A 15,659-nucleotide genomic window follows, 5' to 3' on the forward strand; every position below is an offset into this window, starting at 1 on the left:
GAGTTAACTGAGGTTGCCTTAGTTTCAGCCGATTCTATAGGCTCCCCGCCGTAGGCTTGCTTAGGCGAGCTAGACTGCGAACTTGTAGGTTGCTGTGGTCTAGTGATGTGAAGTGCGGTAGTGTGTTGTTTACTTCCACATTCTTTACAACTTATGCTTGCATTGCAATCCCGGCTTCTATGTGTGGTAGAATCACAACACTTGTAACATACATTGTTTTCTTTCAAAAGACCTTTGCGCTCCTCTATTGACTTGGCTCGGAACGCTCGACATTCATTTAAGGAATGCTTTGTATTGTGCAGAATACAAAGACCTTGTTTGCTGGCGTCTCTAGATTGCTGCTCAACTGCTGTTTTATGAGCACCAACTTTAGTCCTAGGGTAAGGCGTAGACCTTGGCGCAGCACCTTTTGTATTTGGTGTGGCTTTTGACCCAAAGATGAACCCAGGATCGTTCTTTGTTTTGCTGATTTCCCTGATGTAGGCAGAGAATTCTGTGAAAGGTGGAAAGGCAACGTCATATTTAGCCTTGTATCTTGTAGCCCTTGTGGTCCACTTTTCTTGGAGTCCGTACGGTAATTTTTCAACAATAGGATTTATCCCGGACGAGGAGTCAAAATATGCTAGCAAACATCCCAGCTTGGGATTTTCCTTGTGATATTCTATTTCTGATAGAATGTCAGACAGTTCGTAGAGACGTGCGTTGTCCTTATTTGTTAAGGTAGGGAATTTTTCAAGTTTACTCTTGAGAGAGGCTTCCAACATTTCTGGAGCACCATACCGCTCGTCAAGCCTCTTCCATAATCTCTGTATACCTATGGTAGGATTATTAGCGTTCGACGCTCTTATGCTAATGGCGTGTTTAGCAGACTCTGGACCGAGCCACTTGATCAGTAAATCGATCTGTTCTGAGTCAGAGACTTGTAACTCATCAGTCACGTTCTTGAAGCTTGCTTTCCAAGTATGAAATGACTCTGCCCGATCGTTAAAGCTTGTTAATCGGGAGAAAAGCAAGTCCTTGCGTAAAAGGAATCTAGTTATCTCTGATGTAAAGTTGATTTGTTGCTGGTGTGCAACAGGGATCTCTTCTACTATGCCTTGTTTTTGGTGTGAAACAGGGATCTCTTCTATAAAGTCTTGTTTTATGCGTAAGACAGGGATCGCTTCTTTAACACCCTGTTTTTGATGTTCAGTAGGGCTCTCATCTGAAAGACCTAATTTTTGTATGCCGGTTACTAATCCCAGATCTGGGATAAAGGTAACTTCCGGTGACTTAGAATCGGAAGGTAAGACAGCAGATGTCTGTGACAGCAAGTTCAGTGCCGCGGACGGCACGAACGCTGGTGCTTCGTGGCTCAGCTCAATTTTAACAGGAAATTGCTTTTTCTTTTGAGGTGCTGTTACTTCCTTCACAGCTGTTGATACAGGAAGTTTGTTGACAAAATCTTGCACACGCTGGAGCGGGTCTTCCTTTTCGTCAGGTAGTTCGCTAAAGGCTTGACTATCGTCGTATTCCAGGATACGAGCCTCGGCTTCTGCGGCTGCAGCTTCTTTCTGTGCTTCAAGAAGGTTAAATTTGGCTTTAAGCTCGACCTTTTCCCGGCTTACTCGTGCGGCTTCTTGTTGCATTTCAGCCTTCCTGCGCATAGCCTCTTGTTTACGTTGAGCGACTTCTTGCTCCATTTCTGCCTGTTTGCGTGCAGCTTCCTGTTCCATTTCACCTTGTCTGAACAGGGCTTGTTCTTCTAACATTGCTTCCTGTTGTAGGATAATGGCATGTTTCTCTACAAAGGCTATTTTAGACTTGGCAGCCTCTGCCTTGGCACGCTTTCTCCGTGCTAGGCTTGACATGTCTGACACGTTAGAGCTACCACTGCGTGAGGTTTTCTTACCTTTTGAGGTCTTTGTTTTAGTGGATTTGGACTTTGTTAGAGCGAGGCGCTGCTCGTGTAGTTTTTCCATGACCAGTTCCACTTTGGACAGACGAAAATCTAAAGAGAGTTTACACGCATCTATTTCTTTTTGACTCTCCAGTGTTCTGGTCCTTTTCAGAAAGTCAAGGTACTCATCTGTGAGCCTACGATAGTTATTACAGGCTTTAACTAGTTTGTCCTGAGCTGTAAGGAGTTGCTGGAGCTCGTTAGGTGGCGTTGTTACTTCCAATAACTTGGATTCAATGTCTGTCCAGAGAGCCTCTAGTTCCTGACAGAACTTGTCACGTTTTTCAGTGAAAGCTCCTTGTCCTTTTTCCGTGAGGTCGCGAACTCGCCTAGCCTCGGGAATTTCATCTGACTGAGATGTATTAGACGGATTTTCTAATATTTCAGGGACATCTCCTTCTTGGGGCTGTACCTCTTCTTGTTGTTCCTCATGACTGGGATCCATGTTGACTCAACGTTGTTAGGTTGCTGTCGAGTATACACACGATATGTAGTCCACTGTCAGTGTGAAGGTATGTACGTTGCTACGTTGTCGTTCCTTGTCTGGATATGTAAAGACAGGTTGTCGTCAATTTACTATGCTGAGCCTGACTCAGCTAGTATAACCATGTGATTGTATCGCAATCTCGGCAAATTACAAAGAATAACAACTTGTGTGTGAAGATTGTAGATTGTAATTCCACCAGAAATGATACAGGAGTTTTACAGAGTGTGTATTGTTTGGTAAACTGAAAGAAATAAAAATACAATATTTTACAATATGTACGAAAGAAATATATGAAAGTTCAATGCAATAATAATATCAAGTCAAAAACGAAAGTAGAATTCTCAGTTCAATTCATAGAAATAAACAATTACAGTTCGTATTGTTGAATAAACGTGGAATCCAAGTGAACGGAATTAACGGTATATATATTTAACAGTTTATAATTGATTTGAAACGTACTTGACGGTGATTTGTCACAATATCCGCAGGAGCAGTTTTGTCGTGGCATCCATTTGCAATAGACCGGTGAGGAAGAGAAAGTAAGCACTAGTGAAAATACGGAGAAGTTCAGATTATTTCCGGAAAATACGGATGTCTAAAAATCCAATCAAATAGACTATACAGTGAATATAATTGCGGATGTGATCCAGAATAGGGTGGCTAAAGATTTGTGCCCGTCAATTACACAAGGGGAGTTAATTTCACAAAGAATTTTATAATTTTGTCCTGTATACTGTAAACACTTCTCCCAAACAATTGGATTGGACTGAAATTTTCATAAAGGTGTGACACTATACGTATTGTGTAAGTAGCAACATAATTTTAGAATGAATTCTTGAAGGTTAAAACAGTTTCAGGAATTTTATATAATCACCAACAATGCTCATGGATAATTGTTTGATATACTGTAGATAATCAACATATTATAAATAGAGATCTCCTCCTTGCCTCATTAATGGGGTTTTTAGATGAAAGTTTTTTACCCTTTTACACATTGAAATAATCATTTGATTGAGAAGTTTATACATTTCAGGTGTAAGGGTGACCAGTATTGATGAAACTAATTTCCAACTTTTTGCTCACAACCAGCAGTCTATGAATGAGGCCAAAGAAATGATTGAACAATTTCTGACAGAAGAGGTAAGTAATATATAAATATATGTTACAGTCAATCTCTAGTATTGTGCACATATATTTTACACTCCAAAGGAGTTATACCCAAACCATTCTGGTTTTCTCCAATTATTTTTATACAGAAAATGGCTTTGCAACTATTAAACAAACAGTTTTTGGTATTTAGTATTCTATTATGTTAAAAATTGGATGACACTTGATAAATGTGGCATACTGTCATTCATGTAATTGTGTAAACAGTCTTGTAAAAAATTACCACTAAATTGTGAATTTACTTCTGTATAGAAAGGGAAATAACTCAACACAATTCTAATAAAATTTTATGTACAGATAATTTATTTGCTGTCAGTTTTGATTGTATTTTGAAGAAAATGCAATGACACTGAAGTAATAACTTTTTTTTGTATTCAGATAGTAAATTGCATTAGATATGGAATTAAATTTCAAGTAAAATGAATTTATTTATATTATTAAATGTTCAAGAACTCATAAAATATATTCTTTCCTACTGATATTAAAAAGCAATATGTCTGTAAAATATCACTCTACTCTTGTTTCATTGAATGTTATTTTAATATCTTTTTCTTTTAATACAGAGAGCCCCTGAACTAGAGTATGGTGCTATTTATACCGGGAAAATAACAGAAATAAAGTGAGTATTCTGTTTATATTTATCCATCTCTCCTCTCTAGAATATCTTGTCAACAGGCTTAAGAATAAATGTAATAGGAATGATTTCTATTCTGCCACTTAATTGATTTTAGCTATCAGGCTGCCAGGAAAAAGGACAATTATGCTGCTGAAAGGGAGTAAAGACATCTTTTAATGAGGAAAAGTATACTCTTTCAGTAGACATTATTAAGATCTTATAGACACAAATCCTTAAAAAGATGGTAACCTTCCATCAAGGTTGCTTTTTATAATTTACTTGTGCTACAAAAACTGAATAAATTCTCAAGATGTGTACGAGAATAAAGTGCAAACTTTAAGGCATATACAAGCATTTCAGAAAGTTTAAAGTTTGTGGGTTGAAAACTGCAGCTGTAGAAATAAGAACACCTTTTTATTACTGCTTGTCCACCTGACTGAAATTTACTATATGTACCGTACAAGCTGATTTGAAATTTTCATAATGTACTATTTTAATCAGATATTTTACTTAACCATCTGCTGCAGTTCTGTTGTGAAGAGAAAAAAAAGAGTTCAAAATGCACATAATTCTTTGTTAATGTGTACTTAAACTAATTATTTTAATTACAGAAATTATGGTGTGATGGTACAATTACATCCCAAACTAGAGCCAATGTTATTACATAATATGCAGTTAGACATCAGAAAGGTATGTTACAAATATTAACAGACGAGGGAGGAAGTTGTTAAATGTATTTTGTTTTGATACAGGAGAAAGTCAAGGACTGTTTTGATCATATTTCCATATGAAAGTTGTCTGATAATGAATTTTTTCCAAAAAAATTAGCTGAAAAACAACTTATTTTTATCAAAATTCATTTGGTAATTTGATTTTGACGGATTCTGAGATTTTTTTTTCATATGGACAGGTTTTAAGATCTAAGCATTTTATACTCATGTTTCCTATGATATGATCTTTCTAAATTTTTGCCAAATTAGAGTTTTGATCCCAAATTTCACTGTCCACTGAACATAGAAAATGATAGCGGGAGTTGGGAATTCGGGTACTATGGAAACATTCATTTCATTCAAGACTGACTTGAATTGGGGCTTTCTAATCTTCTGCATTACAAAGTATGTACATGTATAAGAATACATTATAGATATCAATGTTCGGAAAGTCTTTTGTGTGTTTCTTCTGGCACTTCCTAGAAATTGATATATCATTGCCATGTTGCTTAGCTGCCAGAATATATTATAAGATGTGCAGTTACATAGATTGGATATACAGGAATATATAGGCTACATGATAGAAATAATATTTGACAATGATACAAGCCATGTCCTATTACATTTATTTTTCATGGACCACATTTATTCCTATATACCTCCTGTGCAACTAATGTTAGTGTTTTCATCAACCCCATAATTCACATACAAGTCACTGCATAATGATTTTTATACGACCACAAAAATTAAAAAAATTTTGGTCGTATATTGGTATCACTTTGGCGTCATCGTCTGCGTCGTCGTCGTCGTCTGAATACTTTTAGTTTTCGCACTCTAACTTAAGTAAAAGTGAATAGAAATCTATGAAATTTTAACACAAGGTTAATGACCACAAAAGAAATGTTGGGATTGATTTTGGGAGTTTTGGTCCGAACATATTAGGAATTAAGGGCCAAAAAGGGCCCAAATAAGCATTTTCTTGGTTTTCGCACTATAACTTTAGTTTAAGTAAATAGAAATCTATGAAATTTTGACACAAGGTTTATGACCACAAAAGGAAGGTTGGGATTGATTTTGGGAGTTTTGGTTCCAACAGTTTAGAAATTAGGGGCCAAAAAAGGGCCCAAATAAGCATTATTCTTGGTTTTCGCACAATGACTTTAGTACAAGTAAATAGAAATCAATGAAATTTAAACACAAGGGTTATGACCACAAAAGGAAGGTTGGGATTGATTTTGGGAGTTGAGGTCCCAACAGTTTAGGAATTAGGGGCCAAAAAGGGGCCCAAATAAGCATTATTCTTGGTTTTCGCACCATAACTTTAGTATAAGTAAATAGTAATCTATGAAATTTAAACACAAGGTTTATGACTATAAAAGGAAGGTTGTGTTTGATTTTGGGAGTTTTGGTCCTAACAGTTTAGGAATAAGGGGCCCAAAGGGTCCAAAATTGAACTTTGTTTGATTTCATCAAAAATTGAATAATTGGGGTTCTTTGATATGCCGAATCTAACTGTGTATTTAGATTCTTGATTTTTGGTCCCGTTTTCAAATTGGTCTACATTAAGGTCCAAAGGGTCCAAAATTAAACTTACTTTGATTTTAACAAAAATTGAATCCTTTGGGTTCTTTGATATGCTGAATCTAAAAATGTACCTCGATTTTTGATTATTGGCCCAGTTTTCAAGTTTGTCCAAATCAGGTTTCAAAATTAAACTTTGTTTGATTTCATCAAAAATTGAATAATTGGGGTTATTTTATATACCAAATTTAACTGTGTATGTAGATTCTTAATTTTTGGTCCCGTTTTCAAATTGGTCTACATTAAAGTCCAAAGGGTCCAAAATTAAACTAAGTTTGATTTTAACAAAAATTGAATTCTTGGGCTTTTTTGATGTGCTGAATCTAAACATGTACTTAGATTTTTGATTATGGGCCCAGTTTTCAAGTTGGTTCAAATCAGGATCCAAAATTATTATATTAAGTATTGTGCAATAGCAAGAAATTTTCAATTGCACAGTATTCAGCAATAGCAAGAAATCTTCAATTGCACAGTATTGTGCAATAGCAAGAAATTTTCAATCGCACAGTATTGTGCAATAGCAAGAAATCTTCAATTGCACAGTATTGTGCAATAGCAAATTTTTTCAATTGCACAGTATTGCACAATAGCAAGAAATATCTAATTGCACAATTTCAATTGGAGTTATCTTTCTTTGTCCAGAATAGTAGTTGAATCAACTTAAATCATTGTTTTATACAATATACAATGTATATTCACTTTTACTACCAACTGATAAATTAAAACAATCTTTACCATTCAGTGATAACAAGCACTTTATTTTTACATTTTAATATTTTATGATGTATTTAAATGAGTAGTTATTGTTGCAAACTCCATTAGAAATTTGAATTGAGATCAGTTTTGGAAAAAGGGAAAGGAGGGGGGGGGGTTAATTTTTTCTCATTTTCAGACTTCAAACATTTTTTTGAGAGGATTAATATTCAACAGCATAGTGAATTGCTCAAAGGCAAAAAAAAAATATTTTAAGTTCATTAGACCACATTCATTCTGTGTCAGAAACATGCTGTGTCAACTATTTAATCGCAATCCAAATTTAGAGCTGAATCCAGCTTGAATGTTGTGTCCATACTTGCCCCAACCGTTCAGGGTTCAACCTCTGCGGTCATATAAAGCTGCACCCTGTGGAGCATCTGGTTTCCATTGATATCATTGATATTTTTATTAAGTTGTTGTTACCTATATTACTAGAGCCAACAGGTTTTGTAACCACTCCACTATCTCTGTCTATGTATCTGTCCATCCATTTTTAACCTTTTATAGAAGTTATTGCCCTGTAATGATTTTGACTTATTTTTTGCTTATTGGGTCAAAACTATAATATTAAGAATAATTGTAATTAGCAAAAATGATCACCACAACAAAATCTGCAGATTTTCAAACAAGATTATATCCTTTAAGGAGTTGTTTCCCTTTAATGATGTTTTTACTCATTCAATTTTTGTTTATAATGAAAAAACTATAATTGATAAAAGAAAAATTTAAAACGGCATAAGTGATGAGCAAGCCTAGAATGATGAAAAAAGTCTACAATGGTGAAATTTTCATTTTCAAAAACCCTTTTTAGGAGTTATTGCCCTTTATAGGCTATTTTTACTGATTTTTTGGTATTTTGTGCAAAAACCATTTAAAGATGGAGAGAAAAAATATCAGAGTTACATGACTAACAACAATGAGATCTTAATCATAAATTGATTTAAGAGTCTCAAGTGTATTTAATGGTAAAAAAGAAATTATATTTTAATAGATAATTATATCCCAATTTTCAGATTGATCATCCATCAGCATTAGGTTTAAAGGTGGGAGATGAAATACAAGTGAAATATTTTGCCCGGGATCCACACAGTGGCCAAATCAGACTTTCTCGTAAAGTATTACAGTCACCATTAGCAAAAGCAAGCTTTTTAAATGTTAAAAAAGGATGACATCCACTGAGAATTAGTCAACAAATTCAAGTCGGGGACCACAAAAGGCATTAAAACTCAAAATACTTAGAAAATCAATGTGGGAAATTTGGAATACAGTTGACCTTGAAGAAGTTGATGTATTTCCAGACTTACAAGCATGTGCCTTCAATGACCACCATAGAATGCAGACATTATTAACAACACATTTATCACCAGGAAAACAAACAGATATTTAATACAGACATGTGTTATCACACAGAGTGAGATTTTCTAGCCTTATTTCAAGCTTAACAAAATTTAAAATAAATGTCTCTTCCACTTTCGTTCTCATTGTATAAATAATTACAACAACAATGTTATTTCTTTGTTACCTCATATTTAAATGTCCTGTGGCATTGATATATGTTATGAGTAAATTGAAATATTTTACCTAATTATCTAATTTATTTCTTTATATGAGAACAACCAGTGAAAGTAATTAGTTTTATTCAATTATTACATGTAGTGGTATTGTATCCTAATACAATATGCATGTATTTAACAAAATTACTATAATTTTTGTTTTGCCAAGCAGTACCGTCATCTTTCGACTTCAAAATTCTATTTCAATTTATTTGAATAACTCAATATTTTTTAGCTTAATTCAAAATATATTCTGAATAAAGAAGTAGGGATAATTTCTAGTCTTGATCATTGAATAATCAGGCTTTATGATTAAAGGTTAAAAGTTTATACAAGTCAAACAACTTTAATCTTTAATTTGTATAGAGGATAAAGGCAAAGTCATTATTGTATATCTCAAGATCCTTAAAACCAATGAAAGAATATATTTTAAATAATCATAAAACCTATGTTATTACATGGATATGAGTACGAGATAAATTTGCCATTTAACAATGTATTTCCTGGTATTTTTGAGAATGATATTTCATACTACTAAACATCTGTGATAAGATTTGTAATATTATATGATTCAATACCATTTATTAAATCATAGTTAAATGAAAATTGTGTTTCTATTTCTGTTAGCTGTCTAATTATAAGTATTTGGTATGCTTAGTTGCTTAGCTGCTTACATTGATATCCATCTTCTCTCTGTGAGAAAAAAAAACCTTATTTCCACTGTAAGAAATTTTCTTTTTTGTCTCAATCTGGTATAGCAAAAGATGTATTACCATGCCGATTCCATATATAATGCAAATCTTTCAACAGTAGTTAACTGCACTTTAATTACAAGGGAAAATTTGCAGTTTCTTAGGTACAGTAAGTATTTTGGTTAAGTTTCACATATACATGTACAAAAATAAAATAAATCACAATATTTACTGCATTGCTTAAAAGTGAGATCCACTGTTGTGCATATTTCCAAAATTAGCTTACCTATTTCAAAGATGCTGTCACAGCCAAGGTCAACTAAAAGAAACTAAATAAAGTGATGAACAACCAGCATCTAAACGATCATACTGTAGAAAAAGCAATGGAAAATCAATGTGGTAGGTACTGCCCATGACAGTGTTACTTTTGAACACAACCTTCTATATATTTTTTTTTATAATTTTACAGTAAAAATTGTGATGATGCTCCCTGAACTAGATATCTTGCCAAAAACATAAGTCTTTCATAACACACAATAGAACTGTAGGTACATATGTAGTACCTTGTCATTCTAATTGTCTATGCATCTCTTTAGGACAGGTCTTCTTAAACCTTCAACAAATATGTGAAGATCTAGAGGCTTCAGAATTTATTGGAATCATTGGGTACATTTCAAACTTCAAAGCATATACTGTCTTATGTTATTGGAATACTTTTATCACAAAGATTATCTATATCTTATCTATGCTATAAGGGATATGTGTTTTAAAGCAGTGATTATAAAGACAATGCCTGTGTGAATACCTTGTATTATCTTTTAATGTCTTGATTATGATGTATGATTGTGTATTGTCCTATATTCTGACCCACCATATGTCGTTATTATTTGTGAGATATTTTCCACTGGACATAAATTAAGTACCCTACAGTTATGTTCAGTCAATCTCAATTATTGACAAAGCTCTAACTACATGTGTGTAAGAATTTCATTTAATGTTGTGACTTGTATGATTTGTTTCTATCATATCTCCATAAAGCTTTTGGTAATATATTCCATCTATCTATTGTACTATACATGCATGCAATGTTTGCTACTGGAGTAAAGCAACCAACAAACAATCAATCAATACATCTCAGTTGATTAGCAAGTTCCATTTACCAGATACCAATCTATGTTCTAAAATTTAAACTTTTAAATAACTAAGTTAAAAAAAAAGTTAAAACTCAAAAATTGTGTGCGAATGCTTCCTTTTAATGTGCCAACCTACTAGGTTACTATGGTTTCTTAAAAATGATATGATTCCATTTCCTATTTGACCTTATTTAATATCCAGAAAATAGTATCAAAATAATCAATTTGATATTATCTGAAAGCACAAAATATATCAGTTATGTTTCTTAGCTGTTACTTTCACTGATCTGCCAAGGCAATGGTTTCAAGGTGAATAATGCAAGATTTCCAGAACATAACGAATTTCAAGGTATTGAGATATAATCCTGTCTCAATACAAGAAATGCTGATGTTTTTTAATTATCCGTGGATGTTGACATTTGCTATACAGTACATAACCATACAGACTTGTACAAATATGATAACCTGTACTTGGATTCTTTTGAAGTAGGGAGTGCAAACATCTTGTAGGAGTTTGGTCTCAATTAAATGGTGCCATCAAACCAATAATATGAGTCCCAAATTTTACAGATGATGCCTTTTTAGATATATTGGCGAGTATTATTTTATGTTCGCAACTCCGCAGATAAACCATTTGACATATGGTCTTGTGTACCAACAAAATAACTAGTCAACAAGCATTACAAACCCTCTACATTTGTAATATATTTGACTAAAAAATGTAGATTTAAAATGATGTATCATTGACATGGACATTACGAACTTGAAGTGTACATTTCAACCACAAAATGTACAATACTGAAATGGTTCCTTAAATGTAACTGATCAAGTTTGAAATAGGGGTTGCACATGTAGACCCTAAATGTGCATAACAATAGCATTTCTCTATATTATCAAATGTTAACTATCTCCAAATCTTTCATCATAGAAAGGATATGTCTGTGACTTCTTGTAGGTTGATCTCTGTGCATCATTGATATTACATAAGGACAATCAGAAACTATCAAAAGGGTCAACTTGACTACTAGTGTTACCCTGTCTATTTGTGCAAATGCAGAGCAGAAACTTTCTCTTAAACATACAAAAACATTTCTCTGGATAAAGACGTTTCACTGTGAGTACAGACAGAAATTAGTTGCAAATATATTGCATCAGGATGTTTAACGTTTTGTTTATCGTTTTCCCATGGTAAATGCATATCGAACAATAGACCTAGATATAAGAAAACATGCAATACATAATGTTGAATGTTTACATTGATTTTTTTCCCAAAACACTTCAGATATAATTAAACCAACATGCAATAAAATAGAACTTCATTTTCACAAGAATAAATAAACACTCAAGTACATTTAATGACCGAATTCATTGAATAACTCCCAACAATTAACCGATTTATCATTGAATAACTTTACAAATTAAACATTCGATTATAACGGTAAACACCTTATATATATACATCTTTTCAGCTTTTCCGATTAAAGTTCGAAAAGGGAAGACGATCATATCACTTACACTTGCAAAATATGTGCACTACGAAAATAAGATCGCAGTAAAGGTGACTGTCATTTTCTTAAATGATATTTTGAATTTTTCCAATCTAAAGTGTGTACCTTGTTCACCCAAATCATATTTAGAAATGGATTTTTCTAAAATGTATTATTTCGTTTTAATGGTCGGGTAAAACCATGATTATTAAACCGCAAAAATCATACACGCTTATTTTCTCTACTTCATGTATTTCTTTTCTGTACGTCGATTCTAACGATATATACGGTGTGAAAAGCTTTAATATTCATGTAAATGTTTGTTATCCTTTACATCAATACCTTCCTTTGTTTGCTTAATTATGTGAAATGAGGTTTAAATTTTGTACAACAATGGAGATTTCAGTGAAAACTGTTTACTTAGTTTGTTTTTTTAAAATGATGTAACATTGACTGACGATATAAGAGTTTAGTATTAATAATCCCTCTCCAAAAAAATCCGCATAGAATTGTCAAATTTATATCTTGACATACACGAATAAAACAAATAAATTTGATTTGTTAACGTGGAGCTCATTTAAGACGTTATGTATGAAGGGAGCTTTTGTTGTCGAATGTAATGTTTGAGAACCAATACGGGAGTCACCTGCATGATATCAGTCTAGTTCCTAGTAGTATCACCTTCCGTTGGTATAAACCCTTTTCTCTAAGAGAGGGACGAAAAATACCAGAGGGAGAGTCAAACTCATAGATTGCTCTAAGAGTAGCGCCTTCTCAAGTAATCAAGTGAACCAGAAAAAAATACTGCAGGTATGACTGGACATGGATCAGGTTTCCATGGTTCTTAAATTTAACCTGCCAGATTCCGTATATTGTCAATGCTTCACTATTTGATATCTACCTAAGCTCGTCTCTTGAGTACATCATTATTACCACTCATTGGTACCTTTATGCATCTTTCTTCACCCAAATCTTATTGGAATGGCATTTCAGTTTATTCGCAAACGTATGACTTCTTATTTTCTTTTCGTCATCTCATTTCACACTACTAACGCATTATTTCTGAAGGCCTATGACTACCTACCTTCTTGCTCATCCGGAAGTCCTCAGTGGTAAGTATGCATGAAATATATTACAATGGAAGTTAATCAAACATTAATCAGTATATCTATTAATTTTTTTCTTCCCATCGTATTATAAGATTCAACGCGGCTATGTATACTCATGGTTTCCACTAACAAAAGTAAAATATCAAGTCCCAACAACTTAGTTTTTATGGCCCCTCCACTAAGTGGTCGGGGACATATAGTGTTACCCTTGTCCGAAATTCCGTCATTCCGTCATTCCGCAACAAACCATTATACGGACTTTTTTTCAAAACCGCTTCAGATATTGGGCTGATCTATGGAATGTAAGTTCTCCATGATGAGTTACAGATCAAGTTTAAGTTTCGTTCCGCTCGGTTAATTTTTGCCAAAATTACGGGTTTTGGACTTTGATAAATTGTTGAAAATCACAGTTATACGGACTTTTTTTCTAAACGCTTTCAGATATTGCCGGGATGATTTTTGACATGTGAGTTAACCAAGATGAGTTATAGATCAAGTTTAAGTTTTGTTCTACTCGGCTAAATTTTGCCGAAATTACGGGCTTTGGACTTTGATAAATTATTGAACATCACAGTTCTACAGACTTTTTTTCTAAACGCTTTCAGATATTGGGCTGATTTTTGGTTTGTGAGTTACTCATGAAGAGTTATAAATCAATTTGAAGTTTCGTTCCGTTCAGTTAATTTTGGCTGTAATTACGGGCTTTGGACTTTGATAAATTGTGGAAAATCACAGTTATACGGACTTTTTTTCTAAACGCTTTCAGATATTGGGATGATGTTTGGCATGTGAGTTAGCCAAGATGAGATACAGATCAAGTTTAAGTTTTGTTCTACTCGGCTAATTTTTGCTGAAATTACGGGCTTTGGACTTTGATAAATTGTTGAAAATAACAGTTATACTGACTTTTATTCTAAACGCTCAGATATTGGGCTGATTTTTGGTTTGTGAGTTACTCATGTCATGATGATGCGTTACAGATCAAGTGTAAGTTTCGTTCCGCTCGGTTATTTTTGCTGGAATTTCGGGCTTTGGACTTTGATAAATTTTTGAAAATCACAGTTATACGGTCCTTTTTTCTAAATGCTTTCAGATGTTGGGCTGATTTTTGATATGTGAGCTAACCATGATGAGTTACAGATCAAGTTTACGTTTCGTTCCGCTCCGTTAATTTTTTTCTAAAATTAAGGGTTTACAACTTTGAAAATTGTTGAAAATGACAGTTATACATTCATTTTTCTATACGCCTCCAGATTTTGAGCTTATTTTTTTTATATGTGAGACTACCATCATGTTTGTGTCCACATGTGTTATTGAAATTGCAGATTTTTCAACTTTTGGAGACAGGGCGATTCGTGTCGCTTTGACACATTTAGTTTTATATCTACATTGGAGATTCGTGCTTCGCTAGATATAAATTGTTCCATCTGAAAAGAAGCTATTATATATGTCCCACATTTATGAACTCCTAATTCCTTTGCTATTTAATGTCCTTTCTCGCCAGCTCTTACAAACGTGACGTATGTGATGTTAGTTTTGATTCTAGTGCCTTTCTCGGTCAAAGGCTTTCATGGTATATATCGTGTTCTGTACCAAAAGATCATGAACCATGGTATTCGCAACCCATTCACTCTCATGTTTGGTTTATACGAAGATCTTGTTTATTTTTTTGCCCCGAAACATGGACATTTGACATCTTGAAAGACGATTGTATCAAAGATACAACATGCCGACCAAAGAGACAACATGATGACCAAAGAGACAACATGCCGACCAAAGAGACAACATGCCGACCAAAGAGACAACATGCCGACCAAAGAGCAGAAAACAGCACAATGACAGCTTCAGACTTCAATTAAACGGATTAAAAGATTATGTCTTCTTCATATGAAAATCAAGCACGTTAGGGGTTTAGTATGATGTAACATTTTAATGTATATAATATTTCAATTTTATTTGGACAAAGTACTTTTTCACCAATAATAAATTTCTAGATTATAGTTGGAACACTGTGTATATTGCCGTCATCTAAACAACTCCAATTTTTGAACCATGCTGACATATAGAAGTTTAAAATACCCTTAAAAGGTAATACATGTTTAAGTAATATCAGAGAACCTCTAAAACAATTCAAGTTCTGTTTTAATAATAAATATGTTTATTAAAATCTGCCACACTTTTTGAGTAATGTTCCGAGCCAATTGATGTATATGCTTGAAGGATCATACAGTGCAAGTTGGTCGATGTGGTTGAAAGTTTTACACTTATTTACTTATTTCAAATCATTGTAGTGAACGGCAACATCTATTCCACTTATAACCACTTTTGAATGTAGTACAAAGTAAAACATGAAATCTATATTTTTAAATCAAATAAACCCATTTTAGTACAATGGAGAAGAAGGAGCTGATCACGAAAACCAGTGGTTT

The 15,659-nt window shown here is 33.6% G+C and overlaps 1 protein-coding gene and 1 long non-coding RNA gene across 3 annotated transcripts in view; one reads left to right on the forward strand and one right to left on the reverse strand.

Annotated features, from left to right (window-relative positions):
• Nucleotides 1-9,415, forward strand: part of LOC139514411 (polyribonucleotide nucleotidyltransferase 1, mitochondrial-like) — a 50,114-nt gene extending 40,699 nt beyond the window's left edge. For both annotated transcript variants that reach the window (XM_071303614.1, XM_071303613.1), the window contains 4 exons: nt 3,460-3,566; nt 4,157-4,212; nt 4,821-4,899; nt 8,270-9,415. In XM_071303614.1, the coding sequence (XP_071159715.1) occupies nt 3,460-3,566; nt 4,157-4,212; nt 4,821-4,899; nt 8,270-8,425 (398 nt within the window). In that variant the 3' untranslated portion in view covers nt 8,426-9,415. The remainder of the gene's footprint in view (nt 1-3,459; nt 3,567-4,156; nt 4,213-4,820; nt 4,900-8,269) is intronic.
• Nucleotides 2,591-2,966, reverse strand: LOC139514420 (uncharacterized). The gene is made up of 2 exons (XR_011662612.1): nt 2,886-2,966; nt 2,591-2,667 (listed from the first exon to the last, which is right to left on the reverse strand). It is a non-coding gene; the product is annotated as an uncharacterized lncRNA (long non-coding RNA).
• Nucleotides 9,416-15,659: the final 6,244 nt, after the last annotated feature.

The sequence above is a fragment of the Mytilus edulis genome, chromosome 3, assembly GCF_963676685.1.
Source record: "Mytilus edulis chromosome 3, xbMytEdul2.2, whole genome shotgun sequence".
Classification (NCBI taxonomy): Eukaryota; Metazoa; Mollusca; class Bivalvia; order Mytilida; family Mytilidae; genus Mytilus; species Mytilus edulis.